General features: G+C 43.6%; 2 protein-coding genes across 2 annotated transcripts; both read right to left on the reverse strand.

Moving 5' to 3' along the window:
• Nucleotides 1–12,116: 12,116 nt before the first annotated feature.
• LOC123191728 (G-type lectin S-receptor-like serine/threonine-protein kinase At2g19130) lies at nucleotides 12,117–15,207 on the reverse strand. The gene is made up of 2 exons (XM_044604356.1): nucleotides 15,140–15,207; nucleotides 12,117–14,722 (listed from the first exon to the last, which is right to left on the reverse strand). Exons 1-2 carry the CDS (start codon nucleotides 15,205–15,207, stop codon nucleotides 12,253–12,255), a joined length of 2,538 nt encoding a protein of 845 aa, XP_044460291.1. The 3' UTR covers nucleotides 12,117–12,252.
• Nucleotides 15,208–17,126: 1,919 nt separating this feature from the next.
• Nucleotides 17,127–17,812, reverse strand: LOC123185482 (chemocyanin). Its single transcript, XM_044597357.1, has 2 exons — nucleotides 17,551–17,812; nucleotides 17,127–17,425 (listed from the first exon to the last, which is right to left on the reverse strand). Exons 1-2 carry the CDS (start codon nucleotides 17,750–17,752, stop codon nucleotides 17,217–17,219), a joined length of 411 nt encoding a protein of 136 aa, XP_044453292.1. The 5' UTR covers nucleotides 17,753–17,812; the 3' UTR covers nucleotides 17,127–17,216.
• Nucleotides 17,813–20,011: the final 2,199 nt, after the last annotated feature.

Genomic DNA, 20,011 nt, shown 5'->3' on the forward strand with positions numbered 1-20,011 from the left:
CTCCGATTTCGGTCCGATCTCCGATCTCCCTCTACCCTGTGGGTGGCTAGTCCTATTTATAGGCAAAGGCCCTGGGCCTCTTCCCAAATATTGAGCGGGAAGGGCGCCAACAGTTGGCCATTTTGAAGGGGAACATCTGGTACACTTATCCTGACTAAAGTTGGTCCTCGCCTGCCAAAGGCTCTGGTGGTGACGCTGGCTTGGGCTCCACAATGACTTCCTCCCTGCCATTGGACTGGTCTTGGTCTCGTTGCACCAAAACGGGTGCCTTTGCTTGATGCTCTCGCATGCGCTTGCTCCCTTTGCACCAGAGAGGAAAGGAGGACACTGCGCGGCTGGTGCCCGCCTGGCGCCTTTGGTCGTCATGGCTTGCGTCACGGGCACCTCGTGAGGTACCCCGCCTTGATCTCTCCGCCTCCTCGCAAGCCAGCCTGATGAGGCCGTGCCTGAGGAAGCTCCGTGTCGTCCGCCCCGCGAGGCTTGGCCCCTCGCGAGGGTCTTGGGTCTGTGTTGATGAAGATGGGCCGCGCTGGGCCCCCTTTTGAGCCACGCCACGGGCCGCAGGCAGGCAAGTCTGGGGACCCCCGTTCCCAGAACGCCGACACTCCGTTCTCCAAAACAAAGGAGCGAGCAACAGAGTTATTAGAAATCATACATACTGATGTCTTGGTCCAATGAACATTGAGGCTCGCGGTGGATATCATTATTTTCTCACCTTCACAGATGATTTGAGCAGATATGGCTATATCTACTTAATGGAACATAAGTCTGAAACATTTGAAAAGTTCAAAGAATTTCAGAGTGAAGTGGAAAATCATCGTAACAAGAAAATAAAGTTTCTACGATCTGATTGTGGAGGAGAATATTTGAGTTACGAGTTTGGTCTTCATTTGAAACAATGTGGAATAGTTTCGCAACTCACGCCACCTGGAACACCACAGCGTAATGGTGTGTCCGAACATCGTAATTGTACTTTACTAGATATGGTGTGATTATGATGTCTCTTACTAATTTACCGCTATCGTTTTGGGGTTACCCTTTAGAGACAGCTGCATTCACGTTAAATAGGGCACCATCTAAATCCGTTGAGACGACACCTTATGAACTGTGGTTTGGCAAGAAACCCAAGTTGTCGTTTCTTAAAGTTTGGGGTTGTGATGCTTATGTGACAAAACTTCAACCTGATAAGCTCGAACCCAAATCGGAGAAATGTGTCTTCATAGGATACCCAAAGGAGACTGTTGGGTACACCTTCTATCACAGATCCGAAGGCAAGATATTCGTTGCTAAGAATGGATCCTTTCTAGAGAAGGAGTTTCTCTCGAAAGAAGTGAGTGGGAGGAAAGTAGAACTTGATGAGGTAATTGTACCTGCTCCCTTATTGGAAAGTAGTTCATCACTGAAAACAGTTCCAATGATTCCTACACCAGTAAGTGAGGAAGCTAATGATGACGATCATGAAACTTCTGATCAAGTTACTACCGAACCTCCTAGGTCAACCAGAGTGAGATCTGCACCAGAGTGGTACAGTAATCCTGTTCTAGAGGTCATGTTACTTGACCATGACAAACCTACGAACTATGAGGAAGCGATGATGAGTCCAGATTCCGCAAAATGGCTAGAGGCCATGAAATCTGAAATGGGATCCATGTATGAGAACAAAGTGTGGACTTTGGTTGACTTGCCTGATGATCGGCGGGCCATAGAGCATAAATGTATCTTCAAGAAGAAGGCTAACGCTGATGGTAATGTTACTGTCTACAAAGCTCGACTTGTTGCAAAAGGTTTTTGACAAGTTCAAGGAGTTTACTACGACGAGACCTTCTCACCCGTAGCGATGCTTAAGTCCGTCCAAATCATGTTAGAAATTGACGCATTTTATGATTATGAAATTTGGCAAATGGATGTCAAAATTGCATTCCTTAATGGATATCTTAAAGAAGAGTTGTATATGATGCAACCAGAAGGTTTTGTCGATCCAAAAGGTGCTAAAAAAGTGTACAAGCTCCAGGGATCCGTTTATGGACTGGTGCAAGCCTCTCGGAGTTGGAATATACGCTTTGATAGTGTGATCAAAGCATATGGTTTTATACAGACTTTTGGAGAAGCATGTATTTACAAGAAAGTGAGTGGGAGCTCTGTAGCATTTCTGATATTATATGTAGATGACATATTGTTGATCGGAAATGATACTAAATTTCTGAATAGCATAAAAGGATACTTGAATAAGAATTTTTCAATGAAAGACCACAGTGAAGCTGCTTATATATTGGGCATCAAGATCTATAGAGATAGATCAAGACGCTTAATTGGACTTTCACAAAGCACATACCTTGATAAAGTTTTGAAGAAGTTCAAGATGGATCAGGCAAAGAAAGGGTTCTTGCCTGTGTTACAAGGTGTGAAATTGAGTCAGACTCAATGCCCGGCCACTGCAGAAGATAGAGTTCTATCATTCCCTATGCTTCATCCATAGGTTCTGTCATGTATGCAATGATGTGTACCAGACCTGATGTGTGCCTTGCTATTAGTTTAGCAGGGAGGTACCAAAGTAATCCAGGAGTGGATCATTGGAAAGCGGTCAAGAACATCCTAAAATACCTGAAAAGGACTAAGGATATGTTTCTCGTATATGGAGGTGACAAAGAGCTTGTCGTGAACGGTTACGTCGATGCAAGCTTTGACACTGATCCGGATGACTCTAAGTCACAAACCGAATACATGTTTTTATTAAATGGTGGAGCTGTCAGTTGGTGCAGTTCCAAGCAGAGCGTCGTGGCAGGATCTACATGTGAAGCGGAGTACATAGCTGCTTCGGAAGTAGCAAATGAAGGAGTCTGGGTGAAGGAGTTCATATCCAATCTAGGTGTCATACCTAGTGCATCGGGTCCACTGAAAATCTTTTGTGACAATACTGGTGCAATTGCCTTGGCAAAGGAATCTAGATTTCACAAGAGAACCAAGCACATCAAGAGACGCTTCAATTCCATCCATGATCAAGTCAAGGAGGGAGACATGGAGATTTGCAAGATACATACGGATCTAAATGTTGCAGACCCATTGACTAAGCCTCTCTCACGAGCAAAACATGATCAGCACCAAGACTCCATGGGTGTTAGAATCATTACAATGTAATCTAGATTATTGACTCTAGTGCAAGTGGGAGACTGAAGGAAATATGCCCTAGAGGCAATAATAAAGTTGTTATTTATATTTCCTTATATCATGATAAATGTTTATTATTCATGCTACAATTGTATTAACCGGAAACTTAGTACATGTGTGAATACATAGACAAACAGAATGTCACTAGTATGCCTCTACTTGACTAGCTCATTGAATCAATGATGGTTATGTTTCCTAACCATAGATATGAGTTGTCATTTGATTAACGGGATCACATCATTAGAGAATGATGTGATTGACTTGACCCATCTGTTAGCTTCGCACAATTATCGTTTAGTTTGTTGCTATTGCTTTCTCCATAACTTATACATGTTCCTATGACTATGAGATCATGCAACTCCCGAATACCGGAGGAACACTTAGTGTGCTATCAAACATCATAGCATAACTGGGTGACTATAAAGATGCTCTACAGGTGTGTCCGATGGTGTTTGTTGAGTCGGCATAGATCGAGATTAGGATTTGTCACTCGAAGTATCAGAGAGGTATCTCTGGGCCCTCCCGATAATGCACATCACTATAAGCTTTACAAGCAATGTGACTAATGAGTTAGTTGCGGAATGATGCATTACGGAACGAGTAAAGAGACTTGCCAGTAACGAGATTGAACTAGGTATTGAGATACCGACGATCGAATCTCGGGCAAGTAACATACCAATGACAAAGGGAACAACGTATATCGTTATGCGGTTTGATCGATAAAGATCTTCGTAGAATATGTGGGAGCCAATATGAACACCCAAGTTCCGCTATTGGTTATTGACCGGAGACGTGTCTCGGTCATGTCTACATAGTTCTCGAACCCGTAGGGTCCACACGCTTAACGTTCGGTGATGATCGGTATTATGAGTTTATGTGTTTTGATGTACCGAAGGTAGTTCGGAGTTCCGGATATGATCACGGACATGATGAGGAGTCTCGAAATGGTCGAGACATAAAGATTGATATATTGTATGGCTATAGTCGGACACTGGAAGTGTTCCGGGTGATCTAATGGGCCAACATGGTCCTTGTGAGAGAGAGAGGAAGGGGCCATACGGCTGCCCCCCCCCCTTGGGAGTCCGAATTGGACAAGGAGGGGGCGGCGCCCCTCTTTCTCTCCCTCTCTCCCTCTCCTTCCTCCCCCTTCCTCCTCCTAGTTGGACTAGGAAATGGGGAGTCCTACTCCTACTAGGAGGAGGACTCCTCCCCTCCTTGGCGCGCCCCAAGGGCCGGCCGGCCTCCCCCTTTCTCCTTTATATACGGGGGCAAGGGGCACCCTAGGACACACAAGTTGATCATTGATCCCTTAGCCGTGTGCGGTGCCCCCCTCCACCATAATCCATCTCGGTCATATCGTCATAGTGCTTAGGCGAAGCCCTGCGCCGGTAGCTTCATCATCACCGTCATCACACCGTCGTGCTGAAGAAGCTCTCCCTCGACACTCAACTGGATCGAGAGTTCATGGGATGTCACCGAGCCGAACGCGTGCAGATCACGGAGGTGTCGTACTTTCGGTAGTAGATCGGTCAGATCGTGAAGACGTACGACTACATCAACCGTGTTGTCATAACTCTTCCGCTTACGGTCTACGAGGGTACATGGACAACACTCTTCCCCTCTCGTTGCTATGCATCACCATGATAGATCTTGCGTGTGCATAGGAATTTTTTTGAAATTACCGTGTTCCCCAACACGTTACTCCTGGCGGGATCTAGACTGGCCCCACAGATCAATACTAGTCTTTTCTGCGCACTTTGTCCTCACTCGTGCGCAACCAGGAGCAACTTCCCAATCGGTCACCCATCCTGAAACTATTCCAAGCTGAGCACGCTTAACTTTGGAGTTCTATCCAAATGGGCTACCGGAAAAGAAGGAATTCCTTATTGATATGAGTAGTCTATCATCCCTAATAAGCCAGGCTATCACACAAGGCCAGATTGGTTGTGAAAGGTTTCAGTCGGAAAAAGGGCATCGATTATGATGAGATATTCTCTCTAGTGGTCAAGATTTCTTTGATCCGAGTTGTGCTTGGCATGGCTGCCACCATGGATTTGGAAATTGAACAACTTGATGTGAATACAACATTCTTGCATGGTGAACTAGAGGAGGAAGATATATATGGAGCAGCCAGAGGGTTTCATGGTTGCAGGCAAGGAGCACTTAGTTTGCAAATTGAAGAAGAGCTTGTATGGCTTGAATCAAGCTCCTCGGCAGTGGTACAAGAAGTTTGAGTCTTTTATGATTGGGCTTGGTTACAATAAAGCACAACCTGATCATTGTGTCTTTATGAAGAGGTACCCCGAGGGTGACTTCATTATTCTCTTACTATATGTTGATGATATGTTGATTGTTTGGAAATGGCACACAGAGGATTGCTATCCTCAAGAAGGCATTGAGTAAATCATTTGCCATGAAGGATTTAGGACCAGCTAAGCAAATACTTGGCATGAAGATCTCCCGTGATAGATCAAAGAAGCTACTTTGGCTCTCAAGGGAAAGATACATCGAGAAGGTACTTGAAAGTTTCAATATGAAAGATGCAAAATCTGTTATCTCTCCACTTGCAGGCCATCAAAAATTGAATTCAAAACAATGTCCTACAAGCAAGAAGGAGAAAGAAGAAATGAGGAAAGTACCTTACCAATCTGTTGTGGGCAGATTGATGTATGCTATGGTATGCAACAGGCCTGACATTCCCTATGCAGTTGGATTTGTTAGCCGGTTCATGACAAATCCAGGTAAAGCTCACTGGGAAGTAGTGAAAGTGGATTCTCGGGTATCTCAATGGTACTTCTACATTTGTTTATGCTTTGGAAACGGTGATCTGGCATTGCAGGGCTATACAGATGTAGATTATGCAGGTGACAAGGATCGTAGGAAGTCCACATGTGGATACCTGATGATTTATGTAGGGGGAGCAGTGTCATGGCAATCAAGATTGCAGAAATGTGTTTCTATGTCGACTACAAAAGCTGAGTACATAGCAGCAGTTGATGCTGGCAAGGAAGTTTTGTGGATGAATATCTTCTTGCAAGAGCTCGGCTGAAGTAAGAGAAGTATGCTCTATTTTGTGACAGTCAAAGTGCTATTCATCTTGCCAAGAATTCAAGCTATCACTCTTGAACCAAGCACAATGATGTGAGGTATCATTGGATTCGAGATGTTGTGAGTTCCAAGTTGTTGAAACTCGAGAAGATCCATACTGACGATAATGGTTCGGATATGATGAGCAAGATATTGCCAAATGAGAAGCTACAAACATGTTGCAAGGTAGCGGGCATGCCCCTGTCATGAGTCGGAGGGGGAGATTTGTTGGGATATCCTCCTCGGTTGTGAGGAGATGACCATTTGAAGCCTTTTAGGCAGCCTAAAGAGGTGCAGAAGTCTACTACCCATTAGGATGACCTAGGGTCATTTTGGACTTTGCACGTGAGTGGATGGGGATACTTTACCCTCCATCTAGCAGCCACCACCAAGAGTGAAAAAATCGGTTCATCCTCCATGGGAGAACAAAGAAAAACTAGAGAGAGGGGGGGGGGAAGAAGAGGAAGATTGAAGGAAGAAGCAAAGGGAGCTCCTCCCCAAGGTTGCGATGATCCAGATCCACTACCTTGTCTGCTTCAAGCTCTGCTTCCACCAACTTTGGTGAGATTATTCCAATCCCTAGCTCTTGAGCCCCAAATCTTGTTGTGTTTATCCAAGATTCAGAAATCTTGATGTATGAGATCCTCTAGTGCTATCTAGAGAACTTGTTGTATTCCATATTTGATAATAGCATGCCCTTTTCTCCTACTCCTCTAAGTCTTGTGTGATTTCTAAGTGTGAGAGGAGTTCGTCCCCTTGGATGGTTTCAGTCCTCCCCTTATATAGTGTTGGGGGCACCACAATGGCCGTCCTTACTCGTGGGAACACACATAAAAATAGGTGGGCTTGGAACCCATATGACGTCTTTGACTAAGCGAACCACAGTGGCCGTCCTTACTCGTGTGAACACACACAAAAATGGGTGGGCTTGGAACCCGTATGATGTATTTGCAAGTGTTATCTTGATATGATTGATATCTTATCATCAATGCCACATCATATTTTCACCGTCTAGAGCCCATAGGCCTGCGGTGGCCTACTACCAATAGCCTGAGACCGCATTTAATGTTAGGTCACAGGCGTGGCCATACCTGCTGTCCTTGGTGTCCGGCATGAGCAGTGGTCGTGCTTGTGCATGCCTTGCTCAGGAAGCGAGCACCCTTCTCCTAACGTCATGGGCGGCGTTTCCCTCCCTCGGAGTTGGATCTTTGACAAAGATCTGTGTGCTGATGGGCGGCACACTAGAGAGTAGACTCCTTCTCGATGTTGTAGTAATTTTAGCACATTTTATCTCATAATTGGAGATCAGCGTGACCCTTGGGCTGGGACGTGTGGTGTGGGGGAAGTATCAAGTGATACAACCCATAAATACTCCCATGCTACCAATTTAAAAATTCAAATTTAGGCGTTTTAAAAAATTCTGAAAAATTTCATGGATGTTCACAACATATATGTAGACATCCCTAAAAAATTCAGATCCAAATTCAAAACATACACCGAGAAACAAAAAGGACAAAATCTTCAATGAATATTGTCAAAAGAAGACAAAAGCAAAAATGACACTATTCACATTTGATTTTGTCATTTTTGTTTCTTTATGTGTATTTTGAATTTTGATCTGAATTTTTTAGGGGATGTTTACTTATGTTTTGTGAACCTCCATGATTTTTGTGAAAGGTTTAAATTTGGATATTTTAAGTTGGTATCATGGGAGCATGTGAAGGCTGGTATCACTGCATATTTTTCTGTGTGGTGTGCTTGAGATACCCCCTTTCCCGTTACATCGACATCGGAAAACCCTAGATGACGCTCTTTGTGTCCAATTGTCGACCGAATGCACAAGGCAATACCCCGCATCGCTAGATATGGGCTGGCCCATTGTAACAGAGCTAGCCAGCCAGTTTTAGGAACCTTTTAGAAGGTTCCCTAAACCGTTTTTTCCTGTTTCTTTTTTGGTTTTTTCCGTTTTTCCGTTTCGTTTTCTTCTTTCTTTTCCTTTTTTTCTCTGTTTTCTATTTGTTTTTTTGTTTCTTTCAAAAATTGGTTGGAAAGTTCAAAATTTTGTTTGTGTTTCTCAAAAATGTTCTATTTCAAAAAATGTTCGTGTTTACAAAAAATGTTAACAAATTCAAAAAATGTTCGGGCATTTCAAAAAATGTTCTTGTTTTACAAAAATTGTTTGGAATGTTTTTGTTCAATTTTTCACAATTTTTAAAAATGTTCCCATTTTCAAAAATTGTTCATGTTTTCTTTTTTTTCAGGAGTTTCAAAAAATGTTCCTGTTTCCAAAATTGTTTGGGCATTTCAAAAAATGTTCTTGTTTTACAAAAATTGGATTGTTTTTGTTTAAAATTTTCACAATCTTTTAAAAATGTTCCTGTTTTCAAAAGTTGTTCAAAATTTCAAAATTGTTCATGTTTTTTCATTTATTCAGGAGTTTCAAAAATTGTTCACAAGTTTTTATAAAATCGTGTATGCAAATTTTGTTCAGGAATTTCAAAATATGTTCATGTTCCAAATTTTGTTTTGAAATTTGAAAAAATATTCTCGTTTAAAAAAATTGTTCAAGATTTTCAAGAAATGTTCTTGTTTTTCAATAATATTATATTTTTTTTAAAACTTGTGAATTTTTTTGGAAAGTGTTTACGTTTCACACAACACTCTGTTTAAAAAAATTGCTTTCGAAATTCGTAAACTAATTCGGCACTGTGCATCGTATTTGGTTCTTTAAGTTTGATGCTACTCTTTTAACCAGATAGAACTGATAGGTTAGCTGGTAGGAGCACGTATTGTATAGTATAGGAAGGAGGTCTCGTCGACATCGCCCACCTCCAGGTTTGTTTCGAGGGTGCCTCTCGCGCAGAAACAGGCGACATGCACGGGCCCCAGCAGCCCCAAGAGCCACGTGTCGCAGACGCGCACGCGTGCCACTGCACCAGCCCACCAGGCCAGAACGCGCGACCCAGCGACGCCGCTCGCGCACCAGGACCAACCACCCGGCCACCACCGTCACCGGAGCCTGCTGGTCTTCGCTGGCTGGCGGCCCTAGGGTTTGGACCCCCGAGTCATCACGGAGGGGCGACGCGGGGCAGGGAAAAGCTTTTTTCCAGGCCCCAGCCAGCAAAAGGTTCTCACAGCTGAGCCACTGATTTCTTACTACAAAATGTTTCAGTTGCAAGCACAATTAAATCTGAGAAAAGTTTAAGAACTAAACCATATCTCAACCAAACCTGCACGAATAAACGTGGCAACCCAAACCAAACTAAACTCAGTTTATATATATGTCAGCTCAACCAAAACCAAACCAACTTGACTTTCCACCCAAATTGAACTGAAACCGAGTGCTTACCTGTGGTTGAAGGCAGTTGCCGAAATGGTTTGAAAACCATTCTAGTAGTAAATAATAACCATTGTCCTATGGCACACCCCGCCTCTTCTTCAACTCCCTTATCGCCACCGCCACCGCCTCCTCCTCGCACCCATGCCTCCGCTCCCTCGTCCCCCCGCCTTCGCGCTCGCGCAACGCGGCCCCTTCGCCGCCGGCCCGCTTGACTCCTACACGCTCTGCTTCGCCACACCTCCACGGCCCAAGCGGTTCCCCTAAGCGTGCTCGCCGCGAGGTCCGGGTGGCTCGGCCGCGTCTTCGTGTCCTACGCGCTCGCCGCATCCTACGGCGGGTCCGACTCTAGAGTTCGTGAGGAGGTTTCAGGAGTTTGGGCTATCGGCTGATGGGTACACGATGACGGCCGTGGGAAGGGCCTGCGGAGAGATGGCGAATGCTGATCTGGACGGCGGGCGGCCGCCGGTCTGATGAGTGGCGCGGCGACGGCGACCGCAAAGGCTGGGCCGGGGGGCTGCACGCGAGCGACGCTTGACGGCAGTGGCTTTGGAGGCCAGTCCGGCAAGCTGCGCGCGACGATGGCGGCAACGGAGGCAGGTCCAGAGAGCCGCGCGCGAGCGGCGCTCGACGGCAGCGGCCGCGGAGGCAGGTCCAGAACCGCACGTGAGCAGCGCTCGACGACAGTGGCCGTGGAGGCCAGTCCGGCACTAGAAGTCTTAGAACTTGCCTATGACGGTCAGTTTGGTGCACAAACTTGCAAAATACATGTTTCTGGTCATCTAACTTGCGCGGGCGTGTAAATACGGTCACATTATCCGTACAAGGGTGTATTCGCTGCCTACGTGGCACGCCAACATGGCCAGGGCCGATGTTTTTTTTTCAGAAACACCCTCATTTTTTTTACTTTGTACAAAAGCACTCCAACAATAGTTGCCCGCTGGATCCCACCGTCAGTGTACGTTGTAAATATATTGGGCCTATCGTCAGTGGCTAGTGCACGTGATGTTATTTTTTTTCAAAAACACGCTTGTTTTTTTTTTACTTTGTGCAAAAGCACTCCAACAATAGTTGTCCGGTGGGTCCTACGATCAGTGTAAGTTGTAAATATATTGGGCTGAAAAAATGGGACGAGCGAGTTCTAACCAACGACCTATTGTAATGGAGCCTATCCACCGCAACTGATCGTACTTGGTATTTCATTTCGACTACTAAGGTATATCACCCTTAAAATAAAAGTGCACATTCTGAATATATTTTCATTTCTCTAGATTTTCAAATTTAAAATTATTTGGATTCAAACCAATTTTTAGATGAATTGTTCGGAACAAAATTACGTACATTCATTCTGTGCTATATTTTCTTTTCTCTAGATTTTTTAATCTAAAATTATTTGAATTCAAATAAAATTTATTTATTTATTCCGCAAAAAATATACATACATTCATTCTGACCTATGTTTTCTTTTATCTAGATTTTCCAATTTAAAATTATTTGAATTTGAACAAAATTTCCGTTGATTTGTTCGAAAGAAATTACGTACATTCATTCTGCGCTATATTTCTTTTATATAGATTATTCAAATTCAAATAAAAATTAGTTGATTTGTCCGAAAAAAGATTACGTACATTCATTCTGACCCATATTTCTTTTATCTAGATTTCAAATTTAAAATTATTCGAATTCAAACAAAATTTTGTTGATTTGTCCCAAAAAATACGTACATTCATTGGGCACTAATTTTCCTTTTATCCTTATTTTCAAATTTTAAATTATTTGAATTCAAACAAAAAATTAGATGATTGGTCCAAAAAACTATATTCCGCTTTCTCGTTTGGTTTCTACTTTAACTCGTACGGTTTATCTTATATAAAAGCTAATTGTGCTCTATAAACATCAACAGTAAGGAGGTCAAGTGGCTATCTAAGCGAGGCTAATCATAGAAGGTCGTGTGTTTGAATCCTGCTGCCGCTCTAGCACTTTTCATTCTATTTGAGGATTTCCTGCATAAATAAATAAAATGTAAGGGTGCTTTTTGAAAAAAAATGCATGCAGATTACCCACTGCGTCAGCCACTGATAGTGGGCCCCTGCCATGTTGGTATGCCAAACGTGCACATGATACAGTAGAAAAGCACCGTTTATGAACGGAAAGACAAGTTAGATGACCAGAAACACGTATTTTACAAGTTTATGCACCAAACTGATCGTCGCGTGCAAGTTCTGTGACTTGTGATGTATTTACCTCTAAATTTAAGGTATATATGGTTCCATCCAAATCATTAGCAACACTTTGCACAGTTAAAACTGGTCAGGTCCAGTGACCACTAACTGTCAGATTAAATAGGGCAAGGCAGCAAATCATGAAACGATGCACACATACATTCCAGTGAAGAAGCGAACAAAGTCACCACGAAGCAAAGCAAAAAGAGCAGCCAGAACAAAAATGTATTCCTTTGCATTGACAAAATCAATCATACAAGAGGTCGCACTGAACTTCTGACGAATTTTATTTCATACCTGTGGAAGATTAGAACGACTAGACTGATGATTTACACACCTGGTACAGAGTCAAGCTTAAATTACACAGCTATTGGGTATCATTCTTCTTGCTCCCTCTCAGACTTTCTTACTATGTTTCACATACAGATAGATGTTTGCTTCTTATGTATGCCATGCTGCATCTTCATTATTCTGATTCATTACAGAGGTAGGAGTACTCCTTGTAATAACCTGAAGTAGTCTTGGAATGGGAGGCATGTCAAGATCAGATAGACCCTCTAGAGCACGAACAACTTCTCCCATTGTCGGCCGATCAAACTCATCATCCTGAATGCACCAACAAGCAACCTTGCATAACCGTTCAGCCTCCTCTAGATTCACATCACCAGATAATTTGTCATCCACCAAGCTTGCCACATCTCCCTCGAGAAGCATATGTGCAGCATGCACAGGGAAGAAAACATCACAATCACCACCTGCAGTGTATTGTTCAAGTGAATTCGGTCTTCCTGATATGATTTCCATTAGCACCATCCCATAGCCGTAAACATCGACTTTTGGTGTGATAGCAACCCCGCTTATCCATTCGGGAGCAAGGTATCCTACGGTTCCTCTTGCTGTAGTCAGAACCCGGCTAAAATCCCTCCCTATTAACTTGGCCATACCAAAGTCAGCAATTTTAGCAACAAACGACTTATCGAGGAGTATATTTTGTGGCTTGATATCACAGTGTATGATCAAGTCTTGGCAGCTCTCATGCAGGTAAGCCAGCCCCCTAGCAACTCCCAGAGCTATTTTAAACCTGGTACCCCAGTTTAAAACTGTGTTGTTCTTCTGAAATAGATGGATGTCAAGAGAACGATTTGGCATGTACTCATATGCAAGTAACCTTCGTTCACCCTCGCAGCAGAAACCGATCAGTCTAACTAAATTGATATGTTGTATAACCCCGACTGTAGTCACCTCGGCCCTGAATTGTTTTTCTCCTTGACAAGCACCATCAAGCCTTTTCACTGCCATTGTAACCGAGTCAGACAGATATGCCTTGAACACAGAACCAAAGCCGCCGGCACCTAGCTTCTCCGAGAAATTTCTTGTTGCCCACTGCAAATCAGTGTATCTAAATGCAATAATTCCACCGTCTTGAGGATCTATCAGTGTACCACCAGACCAACTCCTATTGTTCCTCCGAATCATCAATATAAGAACTAGCAATGTGAGTGCCAGTAACCCCAGGGCAGTGACAATGGTAACTGCCAAAATCCGAGTGGTCACTCTTCTGCCAGGTTTCTGAGTTTGCATCTCTTTTGCAGCAAGGCGAAGATAAAGAACTGCACCATCATTTGTGTCCGTAGTGTCAGCATCCTGTTGTTTTACATTGAGGAGTTCCTCATGCCAGATAGAGCATCGACTGTCGGTGCAAGAATATGCAGTGCAAGAGCAACTTCTCAGGCAAACTTCTGCACATTCTCTAGCACTGGTAGCAGAGCCTATGTTGTCAGCATTCTGAGGCAATTTCACGTTGGACAAGGAGTAGAATTTATCAGTCATTCCTGCAGTACTCCTGTTACTGCCACAATTTAAAGGAGTATTTCTAACGCATCCACCGTTTCTATCATTTTGCTCCCAATCCTCTGGGGATCTTATGGAGAAGCCCTTCATGCAGCTACAATATGGAGCTGAGTTATCATCGCACACAGTGAATGGTCCACAGAAAGCATAGACATCACACTGAGCATTGGGGTTGATGTAGGAATGTGACCAATCCTGAGAGACCTCAACCCATATTAAAGTCTTCATTTGACCAGAAACATCAAGTAGATGATGCATGATCATCGTGTCGTTCAGTAAGGTGAATGTGAAGTACTCCTCATTTGTGTTGTTGACAAACTTGAAGTCTATCAAGTCGCGGCTTAACATCTCCGGAATGGAGCTAAAATACTGTCCATTCCATTCCCCGCTAGACCAGTATGTTATGGATGAGTTCAAAGGCGTAAGGATCAACTTGTTAGGAACTAACTCATAACAGTAACGGCCATGAGCTCGGTCAATCAAGTTCTTGTTGGAAACAAGACGGTGAGTCAAACCAGTGACCTTGTCTCGGCCGATCTTTGCACCAGGGAGCAAAGTATTTGTTGGGTGGTCAAAACTCTGCCATAAAATGTCGGATGAGTTTGAGGCATTTTGTAGGACAAAGTTTCCATTGTTCATGAGTATGGCAATGGTGGTGTTGGTTCTGATACTAACTCCGGTAGACCAGATTATGGAATTGGCGGCTTGATCTAAGATGACAAGATTGCCATCTTGGGAAATTGTGAATCTAACTAAAGTGGGTTGTGTGATTGGATAATCACGGTTTGCGACCCACACCGGAGTTATCTTGGGGACTTTATTGAACCAAATGCCTAGGTACCAGTTCAAGGTGTTGTGGGACTTACTGCCTGGTTGGAAGAAGCCAAGCGCAAACTTGCCATCTAGGGAGACAAGCTTGTCACCGACACCGCAAACAAGTCCGTGGCCAGGTGCAATGGAGTCAATGGCAGCAGAGGATGCAGGAATGTGTAAGGTAAAAACAAGTCCAAGAAGTAACAGGTGAAGAAACATATTGAAGTTGAGCAGATGGGGAAACAAGCTGCCATGAGTGTTGCTTAAATATTACTAGGAAGCAAGGAAAACATAGTACAACACAGGATAAAATTAGACATGGTGGAAAATGGAGAACGCGACAGGTACCCTTGCCGTTGGGGCACAACTGAAATGGTAACCACAAAACTTTTGAGTGAAACATCCTGACAATGACTATAAGACCTTGACTGATCACCTGCCAGCAAACGACCATGAAGTGGTCAGGTTCTATCAGCATCAAGGAAACACAGAAACCTGAACAACAGCTACCAAACATAAGACCTGCCACTAGTCTTTGGACCCTCGGACCTCTGCATCAAGTACTACGATTTTTGGGTCACATCAAATTACCTTCAGCCTTTGCTAGCGGTAACTACTTAGTAAAGATCACTAGCACTATACTGCTTGGTACTCAGGGAATTACATCATTGGTGGAGCTTCAGATTTCGCGATGCCAACTATCTTGAGACCAGAATGCATTGCCCTCTCCATGCTGGCACAACATGTATTTTCCTCAACTTATTAGTACTCCCTCCGTCCGGAAATACTTGTCATTGAAATGGATGTATCTAGATGTATTTTAGTTCTAAATACATCCATTTTCATACATTTTGTTGACAAGTATTTCCGGACGGAGGGAGTAGTATCTTATATTCATAGGGCATAACTCCTGACGTCCTTTGAAATTTCAAAAAAAAAATTGCTTGAACAAAATCCATCTTAGCAGAACAATTCAAACAACTAGAATGGGTCCGTCATCTATATTACATAAACTCCAGGTCCAGGCCTCCGGGGCCGGGGTAATCAGCTCAGTGACTCAAAGCCTCGCATTCAATCTTCAGAGAAGTAGAAGTAAAGCAATGTGGTCGAATCTTCAGAGAAGACACCCCTCGGTACTACTCCAGGTCCAGGACTCAAAGCCTCGCATTCAATCTTCAGGAAAGTAAAGCGATCTGAAACTAGTAAACTACAACAGGTGGGCTAGATTACCGTCCAAAACGCGTGGACTCTGAATTTTCAGATGCAGACATCCGGGGTACTACTTCCGTTTTAGAACCGCCCTACCAAATTTTCTTGAACAAGAACCTTCTTGAGGCTTGGGACTGTATCTGCCAGAAATTTAGGCTCAAATAACTAGAGACTACTGTGCCATCACTCTAGTCGCCAACGGAGGGAGTAAGCAACAGGCGCCAACCCAACAGTTAGAATATCTTATTTGCTAACGGAGGGAGTAAGCAACAGGCGCCAACCCAACACCCACTAGAGAATTGTCTTTCTAATTCCAGGGACCAAGTGCAAGGCCTACTTGACAAAGAAAAAAACTTGGCAAGTCAGAGTTGGCGCTCGATAAACTTGAAGGAGATTCCAAACATTTGTTTTGGATTATGAGAAGTTATTGTCCCAGAGTTTGATTTTGACTACAAATAACCAGAAATTTAGGCTCAACTGCGCCAACTGTACCATCACTCTAGTAAAAGACAAATGTGTTTTAAATGTGATACTTATTGCCTGCTTGATAGAGAAACAAACTTGGCAAGTCACAGTTGGCGCCCCGTAAACTTGAAGGAGATTCCAAACATTTGTTTTGGCTTCGGTTATTGTCCTAGAGTTCGATTTTGACTACTATACTAGAGTGATGGTACTAACAATGAAACCACATTTGTCTCTCCACAATTTATTAGTTTGTTCAAATACTGTTTGAGCACAACATCTATGTGCGCAGACTTCGAGTTTATGTCCAAAAACTTGAATCAACTAAAGATGTTGTTGGAGCACTTGCATATTTTTATAGCTGCTAGAAAGGTAGGTAGACTAGTGAGAATGCCTGATTAATGGTGCCAAGACATTCACAAGAAGAATATGATCTACCGGGTCCAAGATGAATTTCCTTGCACGTGCGTTGCTCTGGCGGATGGTGGCACATTTCTTCTTTGGGTTTGTCTTACGTCCGGATTTTGATCCTTCTCAAGTTCGTCTATCATGACGTAGTCGATGGAGTTTCGGTGTAGATTCATGTTGGCTCTTTGGGGCAACGAGGTAAGTGTTTCTCGTCATGCGTGTGCGACGACGAGATTTGATGTCAATTGCTCCAGATCCATTCAAGGGTTCAACGATGACGACTGCGGTTCCAGAGCACTTGTCCTTTGCGCACATGCATGAAGACTTCCTAACTGTCATTGACAAGATCAAGCCGGCTCTAGTAGAAGAGTGACGACGACAGCGACTCGTTCGGGAGGCAGTAGTGGTTGTCAGGTGATCTGGAGATCTTAACGTGATTTTTATTATGTTTGAGGTGTTTTGTACTTTCGAGGAACTTCTATAATAGATCTGCGGATCTTTTTCTGGAAAAAAAACTTAAGATCAATGGAGTAATGAGCTACCACACGCATAAATCATTCCATTATTTTTATTCCTGAGGAAGAACGTGACAAAATGGAGCGTACGCGGTCCAGGACGATGAATCGATGCACGACATGGACACAGTCGATCGACCTGGTTGGTCACGGCCTGACGGTGAGTGAGATCTTGACGCCGCCCTTGTAGCAGTTGTCCGAGACGCCGCTGATGAAGTTGATGAGGCCGCGAGAGAGCCTGATGCGGTCGTTGCCGGAGTCGTACACCGTGGCGTTGGCGGGGTGCCTGGTGCAGGTGCCGAACCCGAAGTCGTCCACCTGTATCACGTTCTGCGCCGCGCGGTCGTACTTGAAAACTGCAGCCGGGACGAAGGAACCACGCGTACGTTTTCAATTGTACTACATATATATTGTACAGACAGAGTGAAAAACATCCGGGCCAACAGAAACTATACGAGTCGAAGGGCCTGGCCGTACGTACCCAGCACGTCGCCTTCCCTGAAGGGCTTGAAGGTAGGCGAGTTGGGCCACCCCATGACGCCGAAGGTCCAGCCCTTCTTGTCGCCGACGTACCACTCCCGCGGCCGCGCCGCCGCCTGCTCCACGCCACCCTGCAGCAGCATCAGGAAAACCAAGAGGAGGCCGTGCTCAGCCAGCTTTCCGCTGCTGCTTCCCCGTGCCATTTTCAGCGAGCTAGCGCCTGAAAGCTGTTCTCTTTGCGGAAGATGAGACTAGCGCTCGTTGGCTGGCTGGCTGGCTACTTATTGTTGTATTTAGTTTGCCTTAGAGATATCCTTGCGGTCGTATGGGTATGCCACACTGTCATTAATGCATTTATTTATTCAAGTTTTGCTACAAAGCACATATAGATGTGTCTTAATTATTGACATCTAAATCATATATATGCCATTGATTTTATGTGAAGACTTGTGCAATCATTTTCTTTTGGCATTTCCCTTTTTCTTTCAAGTTTGATTGAGCCACTTGGATGTGCAATAACTATAGCATATCTAGATGTGTGGTTAATGCATTTATCATACACATAATATACAAAACATACAAGGCTACTTATAGTGGGGAGTATCATATACTAGTATCATAATATGATACAGTATCTAGCTATCTATATTATTCTAACCCTCTCTCTTCTTTAATTCTCTACCACATCAACTTGTTTGCTATTCCCGAGTGCATGATACTACTGCTTAAGATACCACCACTATGGCCAGCCTAAGGCTTGGAGTGACATTGGGATGAGATAGGAACAAATATCGCTTTTGTATAACAAATTTATGAACTAAGAGCCAGATCTGAAGAAACTCTTATGTAAGGGATTTCCTTAAATGATACTCCCTCCGCCTTAAAATAAGTATCTCAGCCTTGTACTATGAAAAATTATCAGGTGCTATCAGCTCTTACATTATGCCGTGATACGGGCTCTTGGGAGTTGTAGAATCTCACATCCGATGTCATCTAAGAAGCTGTTGTAGTTGTGCGCAATTTTGAGACTCTCGAATGACTTTTTTTGCAAAATGTTCAAGAGCTTTCGGAAGCCATCGGATCTGCGATCCAACAGCCTAGGAGCACGTATCACGGTATCATGTAAGAGCCGGTAGCACCTGATATTTCCCTCCTTTACTAACATTAGTACAAAGTGGTACTAAAGTTGAGAAACGTATTTTGAGACGGAGGAAGTACTAGGTTATATCTCTTAGTTTTTTCTATCATATCTTTCACATCAAGTGAACATACGAATACAAAATATTCCTTTTCATTTCTCTATTTCCAACTCAATGTCATTCTATTGACATTGCCAAGATAACATAATTGTACGTGTTCTAAGAGTGCTCACACATCATCCAAATTTCCGAGTCGCACATTGATGAGGACATTATTACCATGGATACAACCACAACTACTATTACTTCCTACATATTTGATAAAAAAACAAATGGCCAAGTGAAGAGACATAATGAGGTGATGTAAAACTCGTTCTCTCATGCCACTTTGGGTCCAAGAGATGTTAGAGAGCAAGTTTCAACAAGTCATTGACTCAAATTCAAACTGGTCAAACATACCTAACTTGAAACCACACTATCATTCACATACGGACTTCGAATTGGATGACCTTAGATTTATTTTTTGGAAAGCGTGTCTCATCTACTTTTGAACGGGACCAAACCATGCCTCCAAATTCCTTATGGGTGTGAAGCAATTGCAAAAAGAAAACCCCCCACACAATCATAGAAACCAAGTCAAAGGATGTTGCACCACCTCCACTTGGACCCGTGTGCCTTGTACAACCTAGGTTTGAATTTTACTTGCCTTGGGGCCTACATCCACCCTTTTGACTGCCACCGCCTGGTCCTCTTATACAGATAGATCAACCTCGTAGTGTATTTTATGAGTTTTGTTAGGTAATACTTAGCGGCTAGGCCAACTTCATGTACTTCATATGAGTCCAATGACTAGGCCAAGACGTCTATCAGAGTCCGAGCTTTCTCATCATTATGAGATATTTGATGTTCATCTATACTCACAGTATCCATATTGCTTTTATCAGTCCTTGCATGTTCTTCAATTACATGCAGGAATTACACGTTTATGCTTAGGATGGCTGGTTGTGCTTCCTGCATCATTAGTGACCTCTAGGTGATTGGTTTAGCGTTACTAAGATGCCTTGATGTAGCATGTTTGTTGTTGGATCGCCAACTTCGTTCTCCGCCCAAATCGGTGGAGTATTTGTCATTGAAAAATTAAGACACCCCATAGTGTTATCACACACAGTACACGACTTATGGCACATTATTGGAGAGATTTACCTATGGCATGGATAAACCGAGTTAATGCCTACGATTATCCAGGGACCCTCGGAACTGTCCACAGTGCTGCCGGAGTAGACACTTGGTAAGGATAAGTTTAGCCTTTCAAGGATGCCTAAA

Source organism: Triticum aestivum, chromosome 2A (assembly GCF_018294505.1).
Source record: "Triticum aestivum cultivar Chinese Spring chromosome 2A, IWGSC CS RefSeq v2.1, whole genome shotgun sequence".
In the NCBI taxonomy this organism is placed as follows: domain Eukaryota; kingdom Viridiplantae; phylum Streptophyta; class Magnoliopsida; order Poales; family Poaceae; genus Triticum; species Triticum aestivum.

What these genes read in the sequence shown, in the direction of transcription:
- LOC123191728 (XM_044604356.1), bottom strand. Translation starts at nt 15,207, where the DNA reads ATGGAGAGGGCAATGCATTCTGGTCTCAAGATAGTTGGCATCGCGAAA. An exon ending in TCTGAAGCTCCACCAATGAT is followed by an intron (nt 14,723 to 15,139) that starts GTAATTCCCTGA and finishes CACTCATGGCAG; the next exon opens with CTTGTTTCCCCATCTGCTCA.
- LOC123185482 (XM_044597357.1), bottom strand. Translation starts at nt 17,752, where the DNA reads ATGGCACGGGGAAGCAGCAGCGGAAAGCTGGCTGAGCACGGCCTCCTC. An exon ending in CAGGGAAGGCGACGTGCTGG is followed by an intron (nt 17,426 to 17,550) that starts GTACGTACGGCC and finishes TCCCGGCTGCAG; the next exon opens with TTTTCAAGTACGACCGCGCG.